This window comes from Phyllopteryx taeniolatus, chromosome 13 (assembly GCF_024500385.1).
Source record: "Phyllopteryx taeniolatus isolate TA_2022b chromosome 13, UOR_Ptae_1.2, whole genome shotgun sequence".
NCBI lineage: Eukaryota > Metazoa > Chordata > Actinopteri > Syngnathiformes > Syngnathidae > Phyllopteryx > Phyllopteryx taeniolatus.
In genome coordinates, this window is record NC_084514.1 from 1,094,916 (window position 1) to 1,113,170 (window position 18,255).

The 18,255-nt window shown below is 44.0% G+C and overlaps 3 protein-coding genes across 10 annotated transcripts in view; 1 reads left to right on the forward strand and 2 right to left on the reverse strand.

Annotated features, from left to right (window-relative positions):
* tmem63c (transmembrane protein 63C) overlaps nt 1-3,660 on the forward strand; it is a 29,721-nt gene extending 26,061 nt beyond the window's left edge. For all 8 annotated transcript variants that reach the window (XM_061794040.1, XM_061794039.1, XM_061794037.1 and 5 more), the window contains one exon: nt 406-3,660. In XM_061794040.1, coding sequence (XP_061650024.1) covers nt 406-663 — 258 coding nt within the window. In that variant the 3' untranslated portion in view covers nt 664-3,660. The remainder of the gene's footprint in view (nt 1-405) is intronic.
* A 3,964-nt stretch (nt 3,661-7,624) lies between these two features.
* On the reverse strand, nt 7,625-11,291 carry ngb (neuroglobin). The gene is made up of 5 exons (XM_061794971.1): nt 11,048-11,291; nt 10,754-10,971; nt 10,102-10,210; nt 9,703-9,822; nt 7,625-9,622 (listed from the first exon to the last, which is right to left on the reverse strand). Exons 2-5 carry the CDS (start codon nt 10,849-10,851, stop codon nt 9,470-9,472), a joined length of 480 nt encoding a protein of 159 aa, XP_061650955.1. The 5' UTR covers nt 10,852-10,971; nt 11,048-11,291; the 3' UTR covers nt 7,625-9,469.
* Nucleotides 11,292-12,483: 1,192 nt separating this feature from the next.
* fam161b (FAM161 centrosomal protein B) lies at nt 12,484-18,206 on the reverse strand. Its single transcript, XM_061794967.1, has 9 exons — nt 17,997-18,206; nt 17,000-17,226; nt 16,428-16,924; nt 15,815-16,113; nt 13,926-14,044; nt 13,489-13,656; nt 13,310-13,409; nt 13,095-13,238; nt 12,484-12,870 (listed from the first exon to the last, which is right to left on the reverse strand). Exons 2-8 carry the CDS (start codon nt 17,194-17,196, stop codon nt 13,134-13,136), a joined length of 1,485 nt encoding a protein of 494 aa, XP_061650951.1. The 5' UTR covers nt 17,197-17,226; nt 17,997-18,206; the 3' UTR covers nt 12,484-12,870; nt 13,095-13,133.
* Between the last annotated feature and the right edge of the window lie 49 nt (nt 18,207-18,255).

Sequence of the window (18,255 nt, forward strand, 5' to 3'; positions counted from 1 at the left end):
GTTGTAATCGGCCAGGCGCCTCACCAAGGGTGAGTATTTTTACTCTATTTTAGTTGTATTTGTTTTTTTTATCACACATTACTTGACTTCCCCTTTCTCGTACTACAGCGTGTTCAGAAAGTCACTGTGCAGTGTGCACTCATATTTTGTACTACTATAGTTAGGAATGTTAAAAATTGGAAACACTGCCTGGAGAGTTATAAAGGTTTTAGGATGGCCACAGAAACTGTATACATTATACTTTAGTAGCTGTATATAAAAGAGTTGTCAAATTGGAAATCCATGAGCATCGCGGCAAGGGAATGCGTCGGAATTATGAAGTCTACCGTTCTGCAAATTCTCTGCGAACCCCATGACCCGATCGACTGAGTGTCACAGTCCCTGTATATGTTGTTGTCCCTTCAGCTGTTTGTGGCATCCGTCCTGCTGGAGCCAGAGCTTGCGTTGACCCCCATGCCCTCCCCGGCCCACCACAGCTATGGCGCCATGGCCAGCTCCCAAAGTTCAGCCCACGGCCCGGCAGAAGAAGAAGAAGAAGAAGAAGAGGAGGAGGAGGAGGAGGGAGAGGAAGGGCACACCCAGACTCGTGAGACTGAGCTCCAAGACCCCCCTGACACCTCCTGCTCCAGCCCACTCATGGACAGCCCCGTGGGCTACCAGTAATGCCACCTCCCCCCACTAAAGCTGATTGCCACATGTACTTCACCTGAGATCGTACTGCGGTGCCATGTTTCCTGTCTCTGCTTGACCTCAGACTCCAACTTAGCTGCCTCAGGAGACTGGAGATTATTCAAATGATAGGAGCTGCAGAGGACGTGACGAATATACTGGATCCAAGTAATCAATTCCAGAATATTTCTCATACAACCGAACCGCAGGCTAGTCGCTGTAGATTCCATTCTCCTTCATGACTCTTTTGCCTTCAAGTGACTCGAAGCAATGGAAGGCAAACTGTCTTTGGGTTATCCGTCACAAACGCTATACACGTCGTGCCCCTTGCACACGATTGGAGGTGAAAGATCCCACCGGAGTGGGTGGTGTGAGCAGGCTCGCCCTGCCAGACCGACAGAGCGCTCCGGGCTCGGGTGATATCTGATTGACGGCGGCCAGAGCGTGGCGAGGCTGGGGGGGTGGAGAGCGAATTGCGAAGCCATCTGCAGTGAGAGAGCTGACAGACGGAGGGTGCAACGTAACGCAAGATATGTACACTCTCTGTCCTTCCCCTAGCACAAGCAGCGCTACTCTATCTGAAGCTTGTTGGACTAACTTCAGCATTTACTTTTGCTAATGTATGCGTTGTTGGTATTATGCTTTGGCCTGCCTTGTTGATTTGATGATGATGGATTTTTCTCTTTTGACCGTGTAGCTCAGTGTTTCCCTAACTTTATTAAGCCAAGGCGCATGTTTTACGTTACATAAAATCTCTCGGCACGCCACTAAACAAAAATGTCACCAAAATGTTGCTTACGTATCTTCTGCCATCCAGTGGATGGTTAATGGTTTAATGGTTCTTCCCGTCACTATATGTCACTGGCGTAGATCGATGAACAAAGATATGTTTTCGTAGTAAATCATTTTTGGACCAATGAATTGATAATGGCTCATTTTCCGCAGCACATAAGATGATCTCACTGGTGTAGTTAACTGAATTCTTCTTTTCTTTTGTGTATGCGTATTATTTTAGTGTACAGTACATATTCCGGTACCTTGTGTCACAACTAAATGCCATCATTGTGTGCAGATAACATCGTGGTATTCGGTTCGCATTTTGTGTGCTCCAAACAGTACTTTAGACCTCGACAATGGCCCAAATCTGTCCAACCTTCCTTCCATCCATCTATCCCTTTCTTTTCTTTACCACTTATTCTCATTAGGATCCCACGTGGGTGAGTTGGCGCAGACTTTGAGTGGGAAGCAGGGTACACCTTGGACTGGTCACCAGCATTCACACCTGTAGCTCATTTTGAATTTTCGACATCCTCCGAAAAGTCCTGCCCTATTTTTCCAGATGTGGGTCCAACCCAATTTGGCGTAACCTTGCAAATGTTTGGGGTCATGCGTCAGATGATTCAAATATGAATATTGTTTGTTATTCTGAATTGTTGTTATTTGACTATTAACATGAATTGTGTTCCACGAGCAATACAACTGGCGGCACGCTAGAAGACTGCTTAGCACATCCGCCTCACAGTTCTGAGGACCGGGGTTCAAATCCCGGCCCCGCCTGTGTGGAGTTTGCATGTTCTCCCCGTGCCTGCGCGGGTTTTCTCCGGGCACTCCGGTTTCCTCCCACGTCCCAAAAACATGCATGCTAGGTTCATTGAAGACTCTAAATTGCCCGTAGGTGTGAGTGTGAGTGTGAATGGTTGTTTGTTTATATGTACCCTGCGATTGGCTGGCGACCAGTTCAGGGTGTACCCCGCCTCGCTCCCGAAGATAGCTGGGATAGGCTCCGGCACGCCCGCGACCCGCGTGAGGAGAAGCGGAATGGAAGATGAATGAAAGATGAGTGAGCAATGCAACCCTCATGTTCTTTGGTTCCATCCCCACCGAACCCTCAAAAAAGACAAAGTAAATCACCCGCAAAGCGCCTTTTTTTTTTGCTGGGTGGAGCGCTGTTAAGAAAGCTGTCAAAGGGTTGTAGGCTTGATGAAACTAACCCACCAACTCCAGAAAGTGTAGTAACCCCAATGTGACTGCTTTCATCCACTTGTGTATCAGAAACCAAAAGAAAGTTGACCAGTAGGGGTACATAGTGGTCATCTCCAACCGTTCATTTTTCATTTAAAATATTTTCAAGTGTGATATTTGAATGGAGCTCCAATCATTTGTATTTGGTGGTCAAATGTTTCTGTGCTGTGTGTCACACGCAGTTGCAAGATGGAAACAATATCTGCTGACTGCTTGATGACTTGTTATTTGAAGCGCTTGTATTCTGTTCATTTCCAATCCATCCGAATATGGCATTTTGCATTTGTATTATTATTTATTTAATTTTCCTCTCGGTGGAATCTTGGAGTGAATGTAATATGTTTGGCCACCCCCACGCCTCAGTCGTCTTATTGCTGTGCCTCGAAGAACCGCTCCCTTCTGTGTGACAATCCAGCATGGCCTGAAATATGCTGCATGAACTAAAGACTAAAGAGCAGGCAAACCAACAATAGAGCAGGACAACAACATCAAACGCTGTTAAGAAAAAACACTTTTGAGTTAGTGGCTTTCTGGTTCTTTTAGGCAGCAAACACCAGTCATTGTGAGCTAATTCAGACAATATTAAGGTTGCACCTCATTTGTCCGTCACCATTTACGCATTAGCATGTCAACAGATATTCCAACATCGGAGGCCAGGCAATGCTGGCTTTGATCGGTCCGACTTTTGGCCTGATCACGGACATGAAAGTCCTAACGCTTTTGGAGTCCGTACATATTTCTGACAAATGAAATGTATTTTCTGCACACTGTCATGTTGTGTATTTGTGTACTGTTCATTTGATAATTTGACATTGATTTAAATGTACTTTCCCTTTTCCAAACGTCTTTTTTGTTGATGGTATGTGTACGCGTGGGCATTTCCAAGAACGGCATCATTGGAAAAATCCTTTCTTTCATCTGTCAACGCTCTTAAGTGCTGTAATCTGAAATAAAAATTCATTCGGATCACTTTGTACTCTGATACCATTGCTCAGATGTTAGATAGACAGATAGGTAAATAGAGTAGATATCCAGTCTAAAGTCTACACACCCTTGTTCAAATCCCAGGTTTTGTAATGTAAAAAAAAAACAAAAACCAGACACTCTTTTTCCACCTCTTCTCTGCCAATGTGACCTATACTCTGTGCATCCCAATTGAAAAAAAGAAATATATTTTAGGGAGTAAAAAAAAGGGGGGGGGGGGGGGGGGGAATAAACTGCTGAGATAGTGTGGTTGCACAAGAGTGCACACCCTCTTATAACTGGACCTGTGGTAGCGCTAAGAATTAACCAAGCACGTTCATAAAAGGGAGTCAGCACCCACCTTCCACCATTTCAAGTGCAACCCCAAATAAAGTTCAGATGTTCTAGTTGGCTTTTCCTGACATGTTTGTAGTCACATCTTACAGCACAAGCTACGGTCCACATCGAGCTTCCAAAGCATCAGAGTGATTTCATTGATCTGTGGTACTAGCCAGCAGAAGGGTACAAAAGAGTTTCCAAGGCATTAAATATAACTGCCCCCCCCAAAAAAATGAAGGGACCACTTGAGCAATTCATTGTAACTCCAATTCAGTTACACTTCTGTGATATCAGTCTGTCCAGTTAGGAAGCAACACTGACTGTGAATCGATTTCACCTGCTGTTGTGCAAATAGAACAGACAACAGGTGGAAATGAGAGACAGTTAGCAAGACCACTCGAGAAAGGAATTGTTCGGCAAGGGGTGATGAGCACACACCATTTCTCTGTTCTCGTCCTTTCTGGTCTCATTCTACTCTGTAATGAATAAAGATTTTCAACTGGAGTATCTCATTCATTGAGATCTAGGATGTGTTCCCTTTATTATTTTTGAGCGTTGTTTTGTTTTGTTTTGTTTACCATGGAACATAGTGAGGACAGCTAGTCATCAAGTGGAGAAAATATGGCAGTGACATAACCAAGAACTCGACGTCCCTCCAAAATTGATGAAAAGATGAAGAAAACTAATCAGCGAGGCTGCAGTAGTTTCTGGCAAGTACTGGCAGGTTAGCACATGTGACAACGATCGCAGGTCTTCTTCACGTGTCTGGAATAGGGCGGCAAGACGGAAGGAAGCCTTATTTTACAAAGTAAAAACAAAAAGACACTTGAAATCTCCCAGACGCATGCGCTACGATCCGATGAAACCAAGGTCCGCTGCCCCTGACCGAGAATATAACCATAGAGCCCAAGCTGCCACATTCATGAATGTATAACTAATGGCCGAGGAAGTGTGTCTGCATACGAACTCGCCTCAGCACGTGCTGTGGAATATTTTACTGACTTCAGTGGCTCCCAAAGCCACATTAGATGGAAAGATAGGGCACTTTATTCCAAACTGCAACACCATGTTGCGGTCGTTTTTGCATGCTTGATGTGTTTCTGCTTGGGGGTGATGTATGATTCCCAGTTGTGCAGAACTTCTCTTCGGTGCTTGTATGAGATCAATATAAACGCATGTCACAAAGCATTCGCGTTGCAAGGATGATAACGTGTATCGGATATGTGTTGAACTGGAAAGCGCTTGGAGCGAAATGATTTGAAGCATTGGATGTGTGTCTATACTGGATATACTTGACAGTGCTTGTTCATTGCTCAGAGGCACTAACGAGAGCGCTAAGTCCCTGACATTTACCCTGTCACCCGTGGCAACATGCTTCTCCTTAAAAGGTGAATTCCTCTGGGTGTACGACCTGTCACTCTCCTCTCCCTCTCTCACGGCCGGATGCTTCGAATAGAAAAGACCTCTACCTCCTGCAGGAAACAACTGCCGCCCCCAGCTGTATGGTTGTTAAAATAACAAGTTTGGGCCAATTTGAATACTACCTTGACTCTAGCAGTTCCTTAAAATCACGATGTGAGTTAGATTTAGCGGTATGATGTGAACTGATCATTAGACGTGTGGACGTCCCAAACTTTCGACTCGAAACCAGTAAAAAAAAAAAAAGATACTATCCAGCCATTCATTATTATTATTATTATTATTATAACGATTGTCTTCATTAGGGTCACAACAGGGTACACCCTGGATTGATCGCCAGCCAATTGCGGGGCATCACCATTCACATATATGCATCATTTTAGATTACGCAATTACCCTAACATGCATGCTTTTGGACTGTGAAAAAGTCACGCAACGGCAGCTCTGGTAGAACCTGCAGTCTACACGCAGGAGATTCAAACCCAGAACGCCTCAACTGCGATGCAGATCCTACAACCAACAAAGGTTTTGTGTTTGGGAAAGCCCGACTGCTGTCTTGAAAATAGTCAGAAATGGTTATAAGAGGGCCTTCTTATCACATGGTCAGTTCCTAGAAATAGGCCAGGTATTTCCATAACACTGACATGCTGTACTTTATACATGGAACAGTGAGGCTACTTCTTTTATTTTTGCTGTACAGTAGCATCACAAAAGAATGCAAAAGTTTAGTGGGTCACAGCCTTGAGGCAGTGATTGCACGCAAAGGATGTTAAGTTTCATTCACATCAGTACATTTTCATTACAAATAATGCTGTATTCTCATTTGCGTATAGCCAGATATTCATACATGAAGTGTTAATCTCTTGTCTCATATTCCTCTTTCGACGTGTTTTGACTCTACAGCAAAAATCATTGGGAACCGGCCTTGGCATTTGGAGGGGAGTCTAAACCCGCTATAAAGAAACTATGAACATGAATTTATAACAACAAACAAGATTCAAAAAGCCCTGCGCCTGCTTGATTGTTGATCAAGTCAGCATTTTACTCTTACATCAGTGACCCAATCAAACTTGGAACTGGGACTCATTTCTTTCCGTTTGGCAAAAAGGCTGTCTTGAGCATTTTGGGGTCCAAACAAGATCCGTTCATCCGCACTTATTGATAACATGAAATGGCACATACAATCAAATGGATTGACGTTTATGGTTTAAAGGCATACAAATATTTTTGTATATCGCCATGCCACATTCATGTTGTTTTGAATGTAAAAAGAATATTACTGCAGGCCAAATGCCAGACAATGCCCACAGCGACGTGGATGCTCTGTGTGCTTTATGAAGCTCATCATTTCCCTCATTTACCTGCTCCAGTCACTGTCCTGTGCTCGCCGTCCTCTTATTTAGGACGATTGAGCGATGCCTTTCTCTGCTCTTTCATCGAAAACAAACCTGATCGCACGTACACACATTCATGCGCACGTGCTTAACAGTTGCCATGACAACATTTAATACCACTTCTTTCCAAAACACATTGCAGACTTTCTAAAAATAATATCTTTTCTCGCAGACGACAACCTTCAGAGTGAATCCCTACGTACTACAAGGTAGGGCTGTAGTGCTATAGTGACAATGAATTGCCACGTATTGTCTTTAGGCCCGCCCCAAAGACAATATGGCAGTCACTCGGCATTGTTAGGTGACCTGAGAGACGCTTGGGTCAGCGTCTCATCTGCCTCCAGCCCAGTGGCTAGACGAGTGCATGTTGTTGTGAAGCAACATAAATACTGGAGACACTCGGCGAGTGAGGAGAGCGTTGGCAGTGTGCACAGAGACAAATTAAGGCCATGTCAGCCACAGATCCAACAGCAGAACAGGCAGCCTGCTCACGGACGATGCAACCCTCACTCGGTCACTTATGCATGCGCAAACTGATATTCGAGCCCGAGGGAATACAATTATCTCCGAGACGTTGCCTGAATTTGTCAATTCTTGGCGAATCTATGTTGTTCCTTTCCCTCTTGATGTGATGCTGTGCGGTTGCGTGAGCAAGTGGGCTGATGTGCCTGAAGTCCCCCTCGTCTCTGCGGCTCAGGGCGACGATCCATTCGGTGCATGTCTCTTACGCAACTGACGGCGTAAAAGGTATCGAGGGCCTCGTGTGACTGAAATCAAATGACCATCTGCGACAAAGTGTGACAACACACTGACCTTTATTCGGTGTAAAAGGAAATCACTTTATTAATCTTAAGTATGCACACACACACACAAGTTATTAAACTGTAGCATGGAATCCAGTTTACAAAGAGTGCTTACTTGCTTGCATTATTACCTCTAATCATGTGCGGTTTGTTTGTTTGTTTTGGTCGAAGGATAACTAAACTAGGTGTAGTCATCACTGGTCAGTAGCAGCTGATTAATAATGATGAGGTAGACGGTGAAACGTCCAATATGTACACAACTGGATCTTACCCGGATAATACATCACGTGTAAAAAGATGATTGAAAATAAGAGACAACCTGCACAGGGCGACGTACCAATGCTAGGAAAAGAATCACTATAAATACACCACCTACACTGCCAGTCGAAACAAAAGGTACACCTGGAAAAACACAGACGATGCAGGGATTCAATACACTCTCCGGATTGCTGCCTCGACAGAATTGTAGTTTGAACTGCACTGCATCATGCTGGGAGCTGTTTCTAATATTTTGGTTGCCTTATTAAGCTACATGTGAGTGGCAAAATATTAGGAACACTGCCCAGGTCTACACCTGAAAAGGTCAACCCTCATAACAAACATACGTTTCAACGAATAACTCTCTTGACACTGTTTAATCATCCTGTATTCCTGATGTGTACCTAATTAAGTGACCGGAGTGAGTCTACTCCTAGAAAACTCTTATTTTGTAGTCTTTCAGTTTGGAATTCCTGTATATCCACACGAGGTACTGTAACAGGTGGATGCACTGTAAAACAATGGTTGGGGTTAATTTATACCCATATTTCAGAATATAAAAATAAACTTTTCAAATGTAAACTCAGGATAAAGCATCAATAACCACATATCAGCAACTTGGATTTACAGTTGTATGGTGTTATCAAATACTTGGCATTGAACGGAATGATGCTTGTAATGATACACACATAGCACGCATGATCCCTTAGCAATAAATTAGCTCATTGTTTTTCAAATTGAAAAGAAATCTTCACCTCCAGTTGTTTAGTGGTCATGTGCACATCCCCATCCCTGGATTTGGTGCCACAAAAACACAGTAAATAAGCAATGCTGAGATAAGTGACACCAGAGATGAGTGTAAAAGTACTGGAAATGAAGTCCTCCTACATGCCCTTGACCTGCACATAACAGTCTTATTTGTCAACAGTCAGATGAAGACGATTAGGATACATACTCACGGCCTCCACTGAGGGCGGTGTCGCACGCCGTGTAAAGTAAGGTGCACAGCAGGCACGCCGTAACAGTCAGAGATTACAGTAGAAAGCCATCAGTGTATAACAGTTCTTGTCAGTAGCTGCTGATAGGGTGTCTATTGGAAAATGTCATCTTAGCCTTTCATAAATAACATTACAAGTTCGATAACGTACACAAAACAAAAACACTTTTATGAGCAAAGTGATTACATTTTGTTTTGGTCACAGTTTGACCCAGAGCTCCACGTGTGGGGCCACACTAACCCGTATCCCGTTGAGTAGCGTGCGGCAAAAATAGGATATTCATCGCTGTTACATCACATATTTCACAATGGTCTGAAGATATAATAAAAGGCAATATATACAAGTCAACCTTCATGCTATGCTCAGGTCCTTATTTTGACCCCGCTTGCTAAACACCACTGCAAAGAAAATAAACTCTGCGATCGGTGAAGTGTGGCCACACCAAACATTCGCCTTTGCGTTGCACTCCGCACTAACGTACAGCAAATGTACAGCCGCAAAAAAAAAAACCCAAAAAAAGCCACAATGCTGCAAGTTACACAACCTTCTTCCATGGCAACCACAATGAGTGAGAGAACAGCAACAGTAACGCGGCGGCGCCGCCTCAGTCAGCCTTGTCCTCGCCGTTCTCAGCCCATCCTCGGCTCATGGCCGCCACCACGACGCCGTACATGTTGAGCCAGGCTTGACGCATGGGCGCCGTGTAGGCCTGGCCCAAATTGCACTGGAGCATGTAGAGGAGCGACTCTCCCACCACCTGCCGGAGACCCAAACAAACACAAGTCAATGAGGACACTGCAAATTTCTAGCGGAGTAACCCATCCAAGTTTCTCGTACAGCAAATGACTGTGGGTTGACCCCCACGGCCTGATGCTTTCTCCCCAGGTTGAGAAGAAAGTCCTCCAAGGAGTGAAGATCGTCCAGGTGGCTGACGGCGGCATCGATCACAAGCATCACCTGGGATCAGTGAGACAAGCGATCCAGGGATGATTATGGCTCATTTTCTTCGGGATTGATTTTTTTCTAATGCACAGGGAGAACCTCTCCGACTGTTCATGTTTCCATGCCAGTGTTGTACTGAGCAGAATTGAGCTGCCAAGAATGTAAGGATCGTGGATATAGCTGAACTTTTTCACTCAATTGCTTGAAGACACACACTCAACCAAACCATAATGAGCAATTAATCGAGTGATTATTTGACAGCTATCCCAGTCCTTAGCAAAAGACAAAGCTCACCTTGGTGACGTGTTCCAGAAACTCTGGGCTTGAGAGGCAGTCTTGTGTGTTGCCACAGTTTGTGTTGTAGTGGAAAAGAGTGAGAAGAGCTGGGTCCAGCTCAAAAAGCCTAGCACAGATACAAACCACACACTCATTTAGTCGGGTATACAGCACACACACACACACACACACACACACACGAGTTTTACTTGAAGCTGGTTTGGTGAAAATTCTCATTCTGAGGGAATGGTCAAACGGAGAAACAGAATGGGGGGGAAGCAAAGCAAGGTGGGTCTCGGCGGGCGGGGGGGGGGCGTGTCCCGTGTCCCTTCCCTCATTGGATACGCGGAGAGAATTTTCACGTTTACGGTCATTGTTGTTCTGAGCAGACATGCTGGAAATCACTCGCCCGAGTGTTGCGATTCACGATTGAAGTGAAATAAGTCGTACTAAAACATACACCAAATTTGCCATGACAAAGCAACATTTGTAAATGTCAGATTTGGCGGCAGTAACAGTGGCTAATCATTTTGAAGGCTGTCGCCAAGCAACTAGCCAAGCCGCCTCCGGTGTCCGGTGGAAGTGTGCACAGAAAAGACGATGCTGGTGTGAGAAAGAAAACAAGATGACAAGATCCTTGCGAAGTGATGGATTCTATCTTGATCGTTACCTGGAAAACATGATGACGCCATGAGGAACTTTGTTCTTGCCCAGGCTCTCCCAGCTGCTCCGTATCAGCTCCTTGTCCTTTCCTGACAGCTTCTCCATCCTCCGCGGGGCTTCAAGTTCTTCTGCAGTGGAAACACACAGCTCCTCTACAGGACAAGACGGCTCGTTTCTTGCAGAGCCATAACAATGGAGGTGCTCCTCAAGACAAAACTTCTGCACCTGCAAGACAAAGTGGAGCATCAAGTGATGTGGGCAGTAGCTGCAGGAGCGAGGACTCCCACCAAAACACACGTACCTCCCCAAAAGGTAAGTCTTAGCTCTGAACTTGTTGTCAGCCGGGCTGAGGGGTCTGCCTGTGTGAGAGTGTGCGAGTGTGTTTGTGTGCTTTGCCCCAAACTCTGATGCACTTGCTCTCTGGTTTCCCCTCAACCCACGGTGCAGTCAAGAAAGACAAGTTGTGCCACGCTCTCATCTGTCACTGTGACTGCTATCTGCAGCTCTCTCCCCCTCTTCCCCGCTCGCCTCTCTTTCGCTCTCTCTCCAGTTATTATTCATGCCACAGAAGGAGAAAAGAAAAAAAAGAAGAGCCATTTCTCGCTCCCGTGGCTGCGGTCAGGCTTGGTGGGGCGAGCCGCAGCTCCTCCTGCAGGTGAGCTCGGGAATGAAAACTTATTACGCGTTTATACGTACTTATGACTCATGACTGTTTTATCAGACAAAGATGACAAAATGTGTGCTTCTACTCAAATGAGCTCACGAGAATAACACCCCACTTTTCGGAAATAAACAATATGTGGCAATGCTGATTTTGTTTTTTTTTGTAGCAATGCAACAGGCATGTGCTGATGAATGCATTTGGATATTATCTAACGGGTCGAGAAGGACAGCCGCGCCCCATCTAATCAGAGGTGCATCCCTGGGATATGCTGTTCCCATGACAACCCGGGAGGATGTAGCCGTGGAAGCTGTGTCATGTGATGCCTGAAAGGGCTGTGATGTTCATGATAGTGACGCATACTATTTTGTCATATTTTAGGTTGGGTTTTTTTCCCCCCCAAACAGTATTTTCACAGAATTATAACATCTAAATAATTCTACGCCATTGTTAGGTGCCTTTTTTTTTTTTCTGCTTTATTGACCAGAACTGCCATTCAAACGCAAAGTAATTGTGAACCTTAAGGCAGATTTCTTTTTATAACATTTTGATCTGAAGTCACGCAAACTTCAGTCGCTTTGGTAATAACACGCTCGCACAAAACGAAAACGTGCTTAGCGCTCATCCCCATGATGAGGTTTTGATTATGATTGAATACATATTGAGACATTCTCATGTGGTTCTTTCAACAACAACCACAAAAAGATCTGAAATTCCAAGCTGTCAGCTGTATAAGCAGAGCGTTCCAGTGGAGGCCAGTGTACATGAGTACAGTAACTGATGTGGGTCTGTGGGCTCGCAGCAAAAACCACCAAGCTGGCCAGCGTGACTGTACGAGGATTTATTTAGGTGGCAGTGCGGCTCTCGTGACTCGGAACTTGAACCGAGCTATGTGGGGAAAGGCCCTTGCGTCCAGAAAATGCAACAGTGCCATTTAACACTGGCAGTATTTGCAAATTTGACTAGAGTGTCGTACAACGTAGGTTTAATTATGCTTGTAGTGTACGTGTGGAATGCTATGGATAAAAGGGTAGCAAAGCAAATTAATGTCACAGACAGAAGGAGCTTGCATTTAGTTTATTTTGATAACCAAGTGTCCACAAATCCATGGAGTACATTATTATTTCAGATCAGATGCAACACGCATACGTCTACAAAGATCTCAAATATTATATTGCGTGGCTCATTCGCACGGTTATTTACAATATTGTTGCATGTTTTACCCTTGGAATTGTGAGGTTCAGATGTTTTGAGATTTCTTAATTCCTAGTTGCGCATGCTGGCGTAGCCATTGTTGATGTGGTTAGGTAGACGTGAGTCATATTTGAATACAGTGTTATGTTCTAGCCAGGAGGCCACAAAAACATTGTACCGTCTGATCATGACAATCATTCCTCTTTGGACTCCAATGCTGTTCTCCTCCACACCTTCAATTTTCTCCACCGTCGTCTACATTTTCTTCCCTAAATAAGAGATGTTGGGTTAGAAAATGTCTATATTGTAATTATATTTCATTTTTACTTGGCTACAATATTTTTCTTGTTCCGGGCAGGCCCCGAAAATGATGTAATGTCACATGAGCAAAACCACAAGAAGTCCTTGGCTTTCCACCGAACATGCTATTCATAATATTACTGGATCACATTATGGATGAAGAAAACAATTGTTAAAAGCTCTCACTCTGCACCTTGTCAGTGTTGTGGACATCTGCAGTGTTGTGTCAGTCTCAGATCTTCACCGCGTGTCCCTTTTCTTCAACAAACTGCTCTTTGACACCAGCTTTCTTCAGCTCATTCTTGTATGCTTGTTCTGCTCGAGCTTTGGCATTTCTCTGATAAAACAAAGATGGAGTCACAGCGGGATGTCCAAGCAGATAGTCACGCAGCCGACCACATCGCTCACCTGTTTCACCTGTTCAAACAAAAGCGGACGCTCTCCTACGCGAGCCTTCATGTCCTGTAGATCCCTCAGGTAATCTCTTGTCCTTTGTCGATCCGTCTCCCTGTGCGTATGATCTTTGGAAACTAAACAAAGATGTCTACAACCTGGAGAATGGATGGCCTCGCTTGCCGATCACTCACCGATGGTGCTGCAGTCTTTCGTCGTAGACTTCTCTCAAGCTTTTGTGAGGGTCCAGCAACTTGGCGCGGAGGGAAACAGTCTTGTTCATGGCTTCCGACCTGCTCTGGTATTTCCTCGACCGGTCTGCACTCTCCTTATTCTTCGCATCCCTCATCTCCGTGGAAGTCCTAGAAACATTCATTATGTAGATACTTTATTGAGCCTGAACAAATCTATTTCTCCTACATTGTGGAATGCACGTCCTTTTGAGCTAAGCGCTGCCTCTTCAGCGGACACTTTTGCTGAGGCAGGAACAGCAGTAAGACGAGATTGTTTTGATTTATGTTTGAACTTTGTGAATCATCTCTGAAAAGTGCTACATAGATCAAATGTACTTACTAACTTTACTTAACTTCCATGCAGAGAAAGTCTACAAATATCCTGTTCGTGACTTTACCTGATGGCCACGCATCGTTTCCTTGTCGCGTCTGTGACGTAAATTGGGAGTGTGTCTGCACACAGCGACTTCAAGGCACCGCATGATTTACTTCGAGTCAAATTACTTTGACTGGATATCTGTTAAAAGTGAATAAATCAATACAAATAAAATGAAAAAAGGGCAGGTAGGAATCAAAGGTGGGTAGTAACGTGCTACATTTACTCAAGTAACATTTGGGATAAATTGTACTTGTCAGAGTAGTTTGAATGCACCATACTTTGTACTATTACTTGAGTATTTATGTGAAGAAGAAACGATACTTTTACTCCATTACAATGATCGGCATGCCGCTCGCTACTTTTATATATCCATTATTGCATGCGCGATCTATTTTTAGACTTCATCATCGACTTCCGCATAGGGCACCTTTGCCCCAATACAACCTGAGCATTAGTGTTATTTGACTGCAATTCACCAATCAGACGGCACAAGGCAGTCAAATGACTGCACACCAACCCTTCGTGGGTCCATCAAAGTAATTTATTTTGGGGGGGAAAAAAAACAGCTGTGCGAGTGTTTACAGACTCCGAAAACAACAGCTTGGTCATGCAGTGTAGTCTTAAATTGTGGCTGCCCAAAATTGGATATTTCAGCCCACTTCTAACTTGAGAAAACACCTTGCGGTAAGTTGCAGATGTTTTTGCTGTTGTTTTGGCTGTGCCCTTTTTTATGGTCATAAATCACTGTAAAACATGCTTCTTTGGGGATACGTGCCATGATGTAATCTCTGTCTCTCGCACACACGCACGCACGCACGCACACACACACACACACACACACAACTATCAATAAGTCTGGTCAGCAAACAGCTTCTTCATTCAGTCATTTAAGTGAATAAAGAAAATAATGTTTCTCTGTGCATTTGTTTGGGGCACTTAAAAATGTTAATGATGGCAGGTGTGTGTAGACTCTCAGATATTATTATCCATCCATCCATTTTCTGTCGCGCTTCTCCTCACGCGGGTCGCGGGCGCGCTGGAGCCTATCCCGGCTGTCATCGGGCAGGAGGCGGGGTACTCCCTGAACCGGTTGCCAGCCAATGGCAGGGCACATAGAAACAAACAACCATTCACACCTACGGGCAATTTAGAGTGTTCAATTCATGCATGTTTTTGGGATGTGGGAGGAAAGCGGAGTGCCCGGAGAAAAGCCCCCCACGCAGGCACGGGGAGAACATGCCAACTCCACACAGGCGGGGCCGGGGATTGAACCCCGGTCCTCAGAACTGTGAGGCTGACGCTCTAACCAGTCGTCCACCGTGCCCCTATATTATTATTATTATTATTTTATTTGAAATTCATGCGCTGATTTATTTATTATTATTATTATTATTTATTTTTTTAATCAGAAGTTACAAATGACTCGAGTAGTTTTCTCACTGAGTACTTTCTTCCTCAAGTAAATATTTGGAGGACTACTTTTTACTTTTACTTAAGTCCTATTATTCAAAAGCAACAGTACTCTTGACTTGAGTCCAAGATTTGGCTCCTCTACCCACCTGCGGTAGGGTTACACTACATGCACAGTTTCACAGCCAAAGCTCATTGAAATTGTTTTCTTCTATTTTGGGAGCAAGAAGAACTTGAGCTCAAATATGGTACTTTAAATGTCACCCATTAAAAAGTCCAGAGTTAAAACTGAGACGTATTCAAAAGACAATATAGCTTATAGAAAATGGATATTTGTTGTGTGCGATGTTTTACATAGTAACAACTTCTCTTTCACTCCAAAAATTGGTGAATGTTGAAAAGTGAAGCTATTACCCATTATTGTATTGAATTCAGTAAAAGTATTATAAAACACATTTGAATGAATAAACAAGTAACAGCAAAAAGAGGGCCATTTACCTGTGACTTTTCAGGAGTCGGCTTACTTTGCCCGGCAGGGAGAGCAGATGTTCTCAGGTAGAAAGGTTGACACTTGGTCATACCTTGAGTTAGTGATGTTCTCCGACCGTCGGTCTGCAGAGCTTTGTGCAGCCGGCTGAAATCAGGCACCCGGCGGTTGATCGTGGGCTGGAAGCTCGGCTTCTCATACAGGAATGCCATCTTTTCCATTCTGGTGCAATCTGCAAGGCGAAGTTTAGGCTTTTCATGGTTCTCCTGTTGTGTGCAGCTGATGTGGATTTTCCTGCAACGCTCCTGGTCTGCACAAACATTGCAAAAAGGAATTGTCGAACATTTTGTCATTTTGTAATGCGATAGAAATGTCTGGCACATATTACATATATATCGTGTATATATATTATACAGCTCTTGCAATGGATCTCATTAGATTGTGTCCAGAAATATTTGGACAATGTTTTTTGTCTTTTCACGACCGCAATGGATTTCCAATAACACATTGTGTTCACTGTCACTCAGAACAGCTTACCGCCTACGATTACGTCACTTTTTCTAAATACTTTCTTAGACCTCGCCATTGTCACCAAGCAATCATGTAGAAATAAAGTTCTCGCACCTGTTGGGACTTTAACTTGTTTGGGAGAGGACTGTTGACCATTATTTCCAGTTGTCTTTTTTGCGTCCTGTGAAACTTGGTTCAACAGTCCAACCCGCTTGTCCTGTCTCTTATTTCCTCTCTGATGGAAGCTGAAAGGTTTCTGAACAGAAAGCAGAAATGTTTTCCTTTGCTCTAACCCTTGCTTCCTTTCCTTGTCCCTCTGCTCCATCATCTCCTGGTAGAGAGGAAGTCTGACTTGAATGGGGACAGGAAGTGCGCTGAACTTTTTCTTGCACTCCGCCTCAGCCTCCTCCTCTTTCATCTGCTGCGTTGTTTTGCATGAAGCCGCTCGTTCGCAGTGCCGTGTCCGGGTGGGAGGCAGAGTGGACTGATGCTTGCGCTCTGATGAAGATACCGAGGCTGGAACAGACGACTCCGACAGCCTAGAATGGCTTGATGGATTATTGTCAGGCTTTGGGGCAAGTGGAGAGGCAGCTCTCTTCCGTCCCTCATAACTATGTAGAGAGAGTGTTCAGAATTCATCACATCTCAAATACTCTAAATAAAAATGAGCCCACTGAGAGACTTACTTCGTCTGAGGAGACAGTCGGTTTAGATCTGCTGAGAGGAGAGTGTTGTGAAGAATCCTGCTCTCCAACTGTTCTTTGTGCCTCCTCTCTGTCTCCCGTAGCTGCCGTTGGATCACTTCGCTCAGGTGCCGCAGCCTCTGATGGAGGATTTCTTCTGACGCTGAACCACTTGTAAGCATTATCTCTGGCGCGGACATATTTCTTGGTCAAAAGTGTTGAAATGTCATCTGAAATGCACAGGAAAAGGTTATCCGTCATCCATCCATCCAGTCTGCAACTAATAATTATTTTAAATAATTAATGAATCTTATTATAATAATTGATTAATCTGCTGATTAATGTTGTGATTAATCAATTCATTGGATGAAAAAAACATTTTAAAATGGACATCCTTTGATTAAAAAACAGGACATTTTTTAAATGGACAGTGCAGAAAATGCACAAATATAAATTAATTACCATTCAAAATGGGCAAAAATGTTGATTGTTGCTTTTCAAAGTAAAAGTTTGCAAATGTCTTATTTTGACTAAACACAAAGATCACAAATATAATCAGTCTGCTTTCATGGAGGACTACAGAAATCTGAAAATATTTTCTGTTGAGAGGCTGAAATGCTGTGGCTTTTCATCCTTTTTTAAGTCAAACAATGTCTCTCACTGATGAGTCGATTAGCAAACAACGTATACTAATATCTAATTTGACAATCAGTTAGTTGTCAGTTAATCGATGAATTCTTGCACCTCTACTATCTATCCATCCATCCAATTTGTTCAACAAACTTGCAGATGACCACTCGAGCCAACGAGATGACCACACCCCCAATCTGACTGCGTGTTACGTGTTACCATAGCAACCAAACAGTCAGTCCACTCAACTGAGTACCTAACGTGGCTAAAGAGCGTTAACTTGGAAAAGTCTTGTATTTATTGTTAGTTTTGATGTGCACGCCGTCGTTGTAATTTTGAACAGCATAAACTACCACAAACAGCTGCTAACCTGACAAACGGCGACGTGTGCTGTATTTCTCTGCGTCGAGGCTCCTTCCTTGTTCGCAAATCTTCGGCGATAACGTTTACTATACTGCATTTGGAATCGTTCGTAGAGAATCAAAAGTTAACACGGTTTTTTTAAAACAAAATTAAAAAGAAAAAGACATAAGGGACTGGGACCGCACTGGTCGTCAGTCTCAGTCGCACGAGCACTTTGTGTGGGCAAAAGCGGAACCGCGAGCCACGATGAACGTCTCTTTTGATTG

Bases quoted from the DNA above. Each gene is read 5' to 3' on its own strand.
- ngb (XM_061794971.1), bottom strand. From the start codon at position 10,851: ATGGAGAAGCTGTCAGGAAAGGACAAGGAGCTGATACGGAGCAGCTGG. The intron at 10,211-10,753 runs GTAACGATCAAG...TATCTGTGCTAG, and splicing joins GGCGTCATCATGTTTTCCAG to GCTTTTTGAGCTGGACCCAG. The intron at 9,623-9,702 runs GTACGAGAAACT...GGTCTCCGGCAG, and splicing joins TCAACCCACAGTCATTTGCT to GTGGTGGGAGAGTCGCTCCT.
- fam161b (XM_061794967.1), bottom strand. From the start codon at position 17,196: ATGTCCGCGCCAGAGATAATGCTTACAAGTGGTTCAGCGTCAGAAGAA. The intron at 13,410-13,488 runs GTGAGTGATCGG...TCATACGCACAG, and splicing joins GAAAGACTGCAGCACCATCG to GGAGACGGATCGACAAAGGA. The intron at 13,239-13,309 runs GTGAGCGATGTG...TTGTTTTATCAG, and splicing joins TGTTTGAACAGGTGAAACAG to AGAAATGCCAAAGCTCGAGC.